General features: G+C 50.0%; 1 protein-coding gene across 1 annotated transcript; it reads right to left on the bottom strand.

Moving 5' to 3' along the window:
* Positions 1-213: 213 nt before the first annotated feature.
* Lgals12 (galectin 12) lies at positions 214-10,389 on the bottom strand. The gene is made up of 9 exons (XM_052190713.1): positions 10,171-10,389; positions 7,572-7,660; positions 7,244-7,457; positions 6,297-6,416; positions 5,475-5,513; positions 4,553-4,579; positions 3,958-4,046; positions 2,284-2,434; positions 214-1,684 (listed from the first exon to the last, which is right to left on the bottom strand). Exons 1-9 carry the CDS (start codon positions 10,237-10,239, stop codon positions 1,538-1,540), a joined length of 945 nt encoding a protein of 314 aa, XP_052046673.1. The 5' UTR covers positions 10,240-10,389; the 3' UTR covers positions 214-1,537.
* Between the last annotated feature and the right edge of the window lie 122 nt (positions 10,390-10,511).

Genomic DNA, 10,511 nt, shown 5'->3' with positions numbered 1-10,511 from the left:
CTGCTTCCCCCTTGCACAGTTCAAAATGTGAGCACTCCTCTTGTCTTCTGTTTCCTTGCTGTGAGACTCACCTCTGGAACTATAAACCTAGATAAACCTTGCCTTGTCTAAGCTGCCTTCTTAGCAGTATTTATCACAATAATAGAAAAGCCACTAACATATGAATAAGTAAAACGACAAGCCAATTTAATTTATGAACATAATACAAATACATAATATCAGTGGATAAAACAATGTATTTTTATTAAGTTTCATCAACACCAAATAAATTTTACTCCCCACATTTTAAGATAGTATATTATAGTCTCTCAAGATAGTTTATTTCATTAGAAGGTTAAATAAGTAATCTTAACCCACCAACCTGCCATCTCCTCTGACACAGATCCTTCCTAGAATCCCAGGCTTGGTGTCTAGAGGTTGCCTCTCAGCCATCTTTTTTTCTGACTTCTAGTTTCCCTGGATTACAATAAAGACATATATTTGTAGTAAAAACTTTCCTCTTGGAAATGCATTTGAGGTTTTTTTCCTTTATGAAAGGTACATGATCAATCTTGGTAAATGGATAAGGGAAGAAAGTGGCTCTTTGTTTAGTGTATATGTTAGAACACGGCAAATTCTTCATCGGCATCTTCTATCAGTGACCTGGCACAGCTCTGGGCGGGAGGATGGGATTACAGACACATTCCTCAGAGACAGTGTTTTCAGTTCACTCTAAGGTGAGCCCAAGACTATTTCCAGGAATAGTCCAAATCAAACTCTACAGGTTCCCTTTTCCTGGTCTACCTGTTCTGCTGGATATAGCCATGTATCACTTCATGACAAGGACAAATTCTGAGAAATGCATTACTTGAGCATTTCGCCATTGGGTGGACATTGCAGGGTATGCTATAGAATTTAGATTGAATTTAGATTGATTTATTTAGATTGAATAATCTCTGGCCAACCCAGACTATATTATAATCTTATGGGAGATTATTGTTGTTTACATGGTTGGGTGACCAAAATGTCCCATTATCTGTGGTTTTCTGGACTGTGGCTGCTTCCCTTTGGCCAAAACAATGAGAGCAGCTACGATATTTGTTCACTCTGGGCAAAGGCTTCACAAACTATCAAGTGACTGTAGATAAAAGTGTAGATGAAGAGGAGAGTGTAGATGGTGTGTGCTGATCACAGATTTGGGACTCATCTTGTTCACACTCTATTTGCCTTCTCAGTGGCTGGGCCTGGATTGGAATGAAGACCAAGTCAGAATTTGAATGTGGACGACAGATGCAAAGACACATTGATCTGGGCCCTTATTTTCAGAATTGATAGATTAAAATGCAATAAGTGTGTGAGTGTGTGTGTGTGTGTGTGTGTGTGTGTGTGTGTGATATGCTTTTAGATTCAGGCTTGTAACCCAGATGTGAACTAGGCCTGACAGAGTGGTGCCAGGTCCATTTCTCCAGTGAGAACAGTAGAACGGGGCTGTTAACTGTGGAGCCCTGGTTGCAGCCGCCCTTCCTCTTCTCTGGAAGCAGTGCCCTCAGAGCCCTTCTTAGCAGTGGACGCAGTAGAGATGGACACTGCCACTGATCCTGAGCTCCCGAAGCTGCTCCAGGGTTTTCTGGTCCAGGCTGGTGGCCCCCAGCCCCTGCCCATTGAGGGCCAACTTCAGCCCTCCCTCTTGGCACAGAAGCAGAACCTGGTAAGGATAGCTTGACTGGGTGGTGGGCTTCCAGACAGACCTTTCCTGGTGTACCACCATAGGGCTCCTCCTTCACTGAGGGGACATGGTTATCAGAAACGGGCGGGTCTAGGAGTTAAAGTTCACCATCTGCAACAATGCTTTCCACTGGGAAATGTTCTCAACCATAGCTACACGGGAGCCATAAAGAGAGCTTGAGACTGGGTCTCAGGTAGCTCAGGCTGGCCTCAAGCTTCCTATATAGCTGAGACTGGCCTTGAACTCCTGATCCTTCTGCCTCTATTTTCCAAGAGCTATATTATAGGTGTACATAGTACTGGTATATATCACTCCTGGCCTTTAGAAGCTTAGGGGAGCATTTAAAGACAATGCCTCACATGCAGTCACTATGCTTGTGTTTCTGGGCACAGGTTCTCTGCTATCAGCTTGGAGGACTGAAGGCCAATATCTGAAGACTCTTTCTGCAGTGCAGGCTCTGGCTTCCTACCCCAGGGTATTACTGGCCTGCTCACTCTTCCCAGGATCCAGCTCATAGTCTCCCAGACCGTTATGGAAACGGGCTCAAGGAGAGCTGTGATTACTTGGCTCAGACCTACCTCGAAGAACCTCTGGGGGTGAAAAAGGAAGGGGGCTGAGATCAGCTTCTTTTGTCCCCAGGACGAGACCCAGGCCAGTGTTCTGTCTGTGAAGGAAGCCCTGAGTGTCACAGGAACATGGGTGGTCCCATTCCTCAGGCTCAGGGTGAAACTACAAGAAGCAGGCAGAGAGGTGGATCAGCCTCTGCCACCTTCAGGCCATTGTAACTCTGAAGGGGAAGGGTTGAGGCAGGAGAGCCACTGGAAGATTGGATAACTTCTAAGAGTTAAGTTTGTTTGGCAGGCTCTGGGCAGAACACTTGGACATATAACAGTATAGAGTATATAGTCAGTATTTAGATAGTATATAGACAGTACATAGACAGCACATGAATATCATACTTCAATCCCTGACTGGAAGACTATGTCGGTAGAATAATTACCTACCCCAAGCCTCAGTTTATTCCCCTGAAAGCGGGAATGGCTGTGACCATAGCAACAGTTAACATTGTTATGTGTCAGATTGTGGCTTTTGCAAAGAGCTAGCGGTAAGGGTCAGGCTGCAGGGGCTTACGCTGTCACTTTCTAGTCCTGTGGCCTTGGGCAAGTCACTGAATCTCTGTGTGCTTCCTCAGCTATAAATTAGGGAGGATGAGTGCTGCTCTCAACCCACGGGGCTGTCAGAATGAAATGAAAGAACAGGAAAGTAAATGTAAAAGAGTAAATGAATATGAAAATGATACTCTGCTCAGACAATATTATTACAGCACACAGATTCTATGTCTTTTTAATTACCTGTCCAAGTGTGTGTGACCATGCATGTGTGTGTATATGCATGTGTACAAGTGTACATGTGTCAGTGCAAGTGTGTGTATGTGTGTATTTGTGTTTATGTGAGTGTACATAAATGTACAGGTGTGTATGAGTGTATGTTTCTGTATACGTATGTAAGTATGTGTGTGTGTGTGCGCGTGCGCGCGCGCGCACCAGGGAGTGTCTGGTGTCCTCCACTATTTCTTTCTGCTGTTACTTTGAAATTTCCTGAGTTTGGAGCTTGAGCTTCTCAGTGAGGCCAGAGGCCGCAAGGCACAGCTCCTCCTGTCTGGCTCCCGGGTGCTGGGCCCCACGAGTGAATGCCTGGCTTGTTACATGGCTGCTGGGATCTGAACTCTGGCCCTCATATTTGTACTAGGAGTGCTCTTAAATGCTAGCCCCAGAGTTTTGATGGGCATTTAAAGAGAAATTCTCGTCAAGTGCAGGGCTCTGTTTGATAGGGTCAGGGAGACATTAGGGAAACACTGGAGGTCTAAACAGATTTAAGCTGCAGTGGTTTGAGTGACCACTGGAGGAGAAGCCAGATTCTGGCACCCAAGCATTTCTTTTCTAGGCAGCTTGGTTGTTTACTGAACCTAGCACTGTGATAGAGTAAGAGGCCATGTCACCTCTTTGCGGTCTCAGCTGCAAAGGCTGTTTTCTAGGACTTGTGATGTGAAGCTAGTTTACCTGACAGGGAAGCAGCACCCACAACAGAGGCTGCTGTGCCCCACCCAACCCTATTAATAAGCTCTGCGATCTGGGCTAACATACTTCTGTTTGCTAATGGTGGTGTCTGTCTGTTTCTCTCTCTCTCTCTCTCTCTCTCTCTCTCTCTCTCTCTCTCTCTCTCTCTCTCTCTCTCTGTAATTAAATACTTACTCTTTTGGTTCTTTCAAGACCAGTCCTCGAATTACAATGACTTGCCCAGGCCAGAGACCCCGAGGAAGAACACGTGAGCAGGGCACCTCCTGACAGAAATGGGCGAGGACTGAGATGGTGACCACTGGGGTGTCAGGTCCCTCACCAGCAGGATACCACCCCCCACCCCCCGCCCCAGGACGTGGGGACCCAGGGATACCAGGGCAGGTGAGCATCTCTGCAGGCTTGCGTGCAGGAGACTCAGCCCTGCCCATGGACTAAGCACCCGCTGTAGGCCTGCGGAGAGCTTATCAGGCTGTGCACAGTTCTTCGACCTTGTTCCACAGTGTGCTGTGAATTGTATGTAGCAGGTGGTTTGTCGTTCTGCCTCCTGTGAGCAACTGGAGGTCTGGGGCTGGATGGTCTCCCTAGCCTGAGGCTGGGCACTGGGCAGTCATGGAATATATTAAATGCCCATTTGCAGAGCCAGTGAAGAGGTGAGATGAGACTGGAGTTCAGCCAGGAGCTGCTTCGCCCTCCCACTGCTGTAGTTTTCCACAAAGGAAGGGAAATGCAAGTATACCTTCAGGAGAGACCTGGGGCGAGGGTCACTTACCAGCCTGGGGCTGTACAGCAGGAAGGGCTGAAGGAGAGAGAGGCAGGGGGAGGCTGTTAGTATTTGCTTGGGCAAAGGTCTTCCTGCTTTGCTTATATCTGGGGGACACAAGGAGTTTGTGCCTCTCCCAGCAGTAGGAGAGTGATTGGGCTCCCAGAGGGGATCCTCTGAGTCCTGAGATGTCCCCATGTCTGAGTGGTGGGGAGGATCTGGAAGGACAGTGGAGCTGTCATCCTACACTTCCAGCAAGGTGGTGGGTTTCATCTTCCCTGAGGGCCTAAAACTCAGTAGAAATGATCTCCCTATGGGAATCATGGCCCTTCTAGGGAGTCAGTTACTTCCACCCATCTTCCCAAGTATGCCTTGGAGTTAGGAGGGGAGAGGCAAAACCAGGCTCCCCACAAGGCTTCAGGGAGCCAAGGCTTATTCCTGGCAAGGGCAGCAGTGAGGAGAGCGTCAGCTGAGCCTTACACAATCATATGCAGGGAGGAGGGAGGGCCAGCTGGCTTCTAAGGGTGGTTGTCCAGCCTTTCTCCATGGAGATTCAGATAGCTGGGCTAAGGAGTCACCAAGCCTGATGACTGAGTTCCATTTCTGCACTCACACAGTGGAAGGAAACTCCTGCAGAATGTCCTCTGACCTCCACACGAGTATGCTCCCCCAATGTGCACACACAGACACACTATGTATTCACACACACCCAAGGGACTGTGGCCCTCCCTCCTCCCTGCATATGATTGTGTAAGGCTCAGCTGACCCTCTCCTCACTGCTGCCTTTGCCACGAATAAGCCTCGGCCCCTCAAGCCGCGTGGGGAGCCCGGCTTTGCCTCTCCCCTCCTAACTCCAAGGCATCCGTGGGGAGATGGGTGGAGGGAAATAAAACAAACAAATAAATGTAATAAATCAAAGAAAGAAACTCACATATCCAACTGGATACTCTCTGCTACCCTCCACAAATGGCTGTTAAGAAAGAAAGAAAAAGAAAAAGAGCTGGAGAGATGTTTCAGTGGTTGCTCCTCTGAAGGACCCAGGTTTGGTTCTCAGCACCCACACAGTGAATTGGATGCCTTCTTCTGGTTTCCATGGACACCAGACACACACATGGTTCATATATATATACATGCAGGTAAAACCACTCATACACATGACATAAAAGGGAAAGAAAGAAAGAAAGAAGGAGAAAGAAAGGAAGGAAGAGGGAGCGAGCTGCCAGCCTTCGGAAGCGCTGTACGCCACCGACTGCTTCCCACACAGCCTTTTAGAGCTGGTGTGTTGAACAGCCCAACTCTTGGCCCCGCCTCAGGTTTACTGAGCTAATCCAGGACTGGATTTGCAGTACTGAGGATCAGACCTGGGACCTGTGTTTGTCAGGGTCGTGCACTAGCACTGAGCCACACATTTAGCTGCATTTTGAATAAGTTAATTAGGTAGATAGGAGTCATCTATCAAACTGCAGCTTGCATAGGCACTGATGTGCGAGTCCTTTGCCATCAGAGCCAAGCCGAAGCCTCCATCACCAGGAAAGAGTCCCGCCCACCGCTCCCCAGCTTCCTGACTGTGGACACCTTCCCTTCCCCCTCATCCCACTCATTTCTGACACAGTTTTGCGCTCCTTTCTCTCGGTTATCTCAGGCATATAGAACCTTCCTCTGTCTCTCAATCTGGGACGAGTGAGTGAGCTCCAGACCTGTTCAGATCAGGGGACATCGGAGGCCACCCAGCCTTGGTTCCAAGGAAACTTACATTGATGTTCAGGAATCCAACAGCCTTTACCAAGATGTCACCGGATATATCCAGGGTATCCACCCGTGAGAGTGGGAGCCGGTAGCGGTAGTGAAGAAAGTGCTGTCCATTTACACTCACCTGGGGAAGCAAGTGCAGCTGAGGATCAGAACGCTCGCCGTATACCGTGTGCGTCATCCATCCCAGGCACCGGCAAGCACACCTCCCAAGGTCTTATTTTTTTCCAACCTTGTAAGGCAGGTGCATTGTATAGATAAACATGTAATCTGCCCAATGTTGTGGAGCTGATAGGTGGCAGAGCTGATCCTGGGACCAGAGCCCTGTCCATGTCCACTTTGCCTATGACAAAGCCCTTCCCTTCTTAGCCAGTCTGAGTTGTTGCCATTGTCATTGCCACCACCACCGACACCATCACCACCACCACCATCATAATCACCAGTGTCCTCATCCTTCCCCTCTTCCTATCTATAGCAAGGAAACCAAGGCTATGGAAGTTGGGGATGATTTTTGTCCATTGGGGCTTCCTTCCACCAGCTGCCTTGTCCTGTGGAGCCATCTGAAGGACTCAATATCTTTCTGTTAGGTCAAAGCTTGGATATCAAGCTCTCTCTGCCTGTGTCCTGCCGCCCTGGCTGTAAGGAGATTGTGGCAATAGTGGATTCCACCTCAGATCTTGTGGGGAAGATGTAATGGGCACATTCACAAAAAGGGTCTAGCACACTGCCTGCCACCAAGCCTGGGTGCAAGCCTTGCTCTGACCATGCACTGGATCCCCCTCCCCACTAGATGAAGGGACTTTTCCCCTTTCCTATTGCTCTGCCAGCTCAGAGCAGTCTTATCCCCCGTCCACGGGGCTGTTTATCACAGCGCCATGGAAAGTTGGACAAGAGAAGGAGTTGTATAGGTTGCCAGCTCCAGACCGCCTGATGTTCAACCTGTCTACTCACCTTTACCTCCTCATTCTCAAAGAGAAAGAGGATGAGGAAGCTCGCCCCTCTCTGCAGAGCGAGACCTGGCCACCGGACCTCCTTTTGCCAGAGTCCACCTTGGAGGGTGTTGCAGATGGCGTGTGGCTTGACAGTATAGAATCGAGGGCTGAAGTGGAAGGCGATGTCCGGTCGGGGATGCAGGCAGCACCCGCACTGGAAGTCCACCTGGAACCTGGCAGGGGTGGTGTGAGGGTTTGAGGGCTTACAGAACTCAAGGTGGAGAGGAACTCCAGATTGATGCCCCTAAATTTGGGCTCTACCGAGAGTCCTAGCCAGTCCCTCTTACCTCCGTGCATGTAGAGGGACCACGCCCTGCAGCATGACCATCTTGCCTGCATACAGGCCACCAAAAATTGTTGTGCCATAAGGAATCACCTGAACAAGGAAGAGAAATCAGGTGTGCCAATCAGATGTGGGATCAGGGACTCCTATGGGTACAAGTGGGTGTGGGTAGAGAGGAAAGACCTGGAAAATAGTTTTCCTATAAGCTTGACTGTGACCTTCATGAAATTCAAACATCATGGGAACATATTTTGGGGAAGATCTGTGAAGGATTTTCTCTCTTTCTTTCTTTCTTTTTTTTTTTTTTAAAGATTTATTATTATATGTAAGTACACTGTAGCTGTCTTCAGACACACTGGGAAGAGGGCATCAGATCTCATTACAGATGGTTTTGAGCCACCATGCAGTTGCTGGGATTTGAACTCAGGACTTTTGGAAGAACAGCCAGTGCTCTTAACCGCTGAGCCATCTCTCCAGCCCCCTCTGAAGGCTTTTCTAGAGAAGGTTAGTTGGAGCGGAACAACCGTCCTAAATGTGGGCAGGCTGGATCACAGACTGAATAAAATGATTAAGTGCAGGCATTCATGTCCCCTCCTCACCCCACCAAAGAGACAAGGCACTCTTTGTAGCTGAGGCTATCTTGGAACTCACTCTGTAGACCAGGCTGGCCTTGAACTCAGAGACCTGCCTGCCTCTGTCTGTCTCTGTCTGCTTCTGGGCTTCGATTAAAAGCGTGTGCCATCCCCTCTCTCAGGCCTTTGATTCTTGACTGTGGAGTTGTGAGAGTGGTCACCTTCTACCATCTTCCCTGCCATGGTGGATGGTTGTCCTACAGCTGTGAGCCAAAATAAACATTTTTTGCCTTAAGTTGCTTTTGCGAAGTAATATTATTTTTCATAGCAATAAGAAAAAAGTAACTAATACACCCTCAAGAGAAAATGTCCTTGTAGGGAAGGTCCAGTTTTCTCCCCAATATTCCTAGATTATTTTTCTTATTGCTGTAACAAGATACTCGACAAAAGCAATGGAGGAAGGGTTCGTCCTGCCTCACATTCTGGGGTACAGTCCATCATGGCCCGAAGGCATGGCAGAAGCAGCTGGTCACATCACATCCGGTCAGGAAGCAGGCTGAGTGAGAGCTGGTGCTTAGCCTGATGCGTGCCTTTTCTTCAGGCCAGGATTCACCCCACAGGTAGGGTGACTCTCATTACGTTGATTAATGGGATTTACAGATACCTCACAGACTTGCCCAGAGACTCGTTTCCATGGCAATCCTACATCCCATCAAGCTGTTACTCCAAGGACCCAGCACAGTTCTTTCCAAAGCTCTCCTTTCTTGGGCAGACATGCCAAAGCCATCTGGCCCAGCGAATCCCAGTCCAGCCCCACAGCCCTGTCAGAGCTCCAACTAGCTGAGGGGAGGCAGGTTGCTGTGTCCTCAGTGAGGTTTGCGCCCTGCTGGGTGCCACCTGGGAGGGAAGCCACTGAGGACTGAAGTGCCCAGAGTTTAGGAGCTAAGAGGAAAGAACTGGGAAGTTGGGAGCAAGTCGACCCTGATGTGGGCTCTCTTTGGAGATCCATCTCCTGGGGCCCATCTTTCCTCATACAGAGGTTGTCTGGCTTTCCTTAAGTGTGGACACACTTTCAACTCTACTTTTGCTGGGTCTGCTCCCTTCCACTCTTCCCTGCTCCTCCATCCTGACGCCGCCTCTTCACCTTCCCTCTTCTGAGTTCTCCAGTCTTAGCTCACAATACTAGCTTGGCCCTTGGCCTCCTGCAGACAGGAGCTGGCTGGCTGGCTGGCTGGTTGTTTTTCCATTAGGATCACTCTATAAGTTAAGGGGAGCCCTGTCTTTCTCTTCAGCAGGCTCAGCACCTATCTGAGCACAGTGGGAGCTCCACAGAGGGTGTGGCGACAGGCTGGCCGGCCAACCTGGGGCAGTGTCACAGGGTCAGCCTTTACGGGTTGCTTGTCAACTCCCAGAGGCAATCAGAGAGCCCAGACGGCTCCAAGGAGCCCTCCAGGTGGTGGCTCTGAGCTTGTGAAGCAACAGGCTGTGCGGACCTGGGCGGTCTCGGGTGCTTCAGCCCCATTACTCAGGCACGGAGGGAGGTGCGAGAGGCCAAGATATCTCTAGGGCAGAGCAGCTTGGCCCGCAGCCCAATGGCTTCCAGTTGAGGGCTCTTGGCAGGATGTGTTAATTAACTGAGCTGATGGAGGCCTCTAAGGAGGAGAGGACCAAACAGGCCAAAATAATAATTAGTGCTCATTAGTGGTGGTGCCTGCTGGGAGTTTGGCCTTTGGTAAATGTGGCCGGGCTTCAGAAAGTCTCCTGGGCACTGAACGGGGCGCGCGCGCGCGCGCGTGCGTGTGTGTGTGTGTGTGTGTGTGTGTGTGTGTGTATCCCTGACTGGGAGGGTTTCCCGTCCCCTCCCTCAGGCTTGGAGAAGGGGCTGTCCTTACTCACTAGTGTCCCTCACAGCAATCAACCTCCATTCTTCAAGCCACCCATCCCAGAAGAGGCGAATCGAATAGGCAAGGGCCCTGGAAGTCTGACCAACCACTTCACAAGCTCCTTAGCCTTTTAGTTAAGCTTACTCACAGGGTGGAAGACCGGCGGCTGCAGGATGAAGCTGTCAGGGATCGGGTCCAGGTGTTCGTCAGTTGACATGGGGGAGGGGCAACTCCAACTCCGCGGATCCTGATTGCAGCGGCGCCGATTCCCCACTGAATCGCCTCACCTTTCCCAGCGAGCGTCTTCAGCCTCTGCAACAGCTGTCCAAGCTGTTAGTCTTACTTGTTCCCTATGGAGTCCTAACGCTTCTTGGAGCAGACCTGGGGAGGGCACTGGCTCACCTCTAGGAGCCACATCAATTCCCCCCCCCCCCCCCCCCGTGGTACACAGCAGCAAGTTAGGGGGCGGCGGGGGGGGGGGGAGGGGGC

The sequence above is a fragment of the Apodemus sylvaticus genome, chromosome 1 (assembly GCF_947179515.1).
Source record: "Apodemus sylvaticus chromosome 1, mApoSyl1.1, whole genome shotgun sequence".
Taxonomy (NCBI): domain Eukaryota; kingdom Metazoa; phylum Chordata; class Mammalia; order Rodentia; family Muridae; genus Apodemus; species Apodemus sylvaticus.
This window is presented reverse-complemented; position numbering and strand designations above follow the sequence as displayed.

What these genes read in the sequence shown, in the direction of transcription:
- Lgals12 (XM_052190713.1), bottom strand. Translation starts at nt 10,239, where the DNA reads ATGTCAACTGACGAACACCTGGACCCGATCCCTGACAGCTTCATCCTG. An exon ending in TTGGATTCCTGAACATCAAT is followed by an intron (nt 5,514 to 6,296) that starts GTAAGTTTCCTT and finishes CTTTCTTAACAG; the next exon opens with CCATTTGTGGAGGGTAGCAG. An exon ending in ACCCCCAGAGGTTCTTCGAG is followed by an intron (nt 1,685 to 2,283) that starts GTAGGTCTGAGC and finishes TATCCTTACCAG; the next exon opens with GTTCTGCTTCTGTGCCAAGA.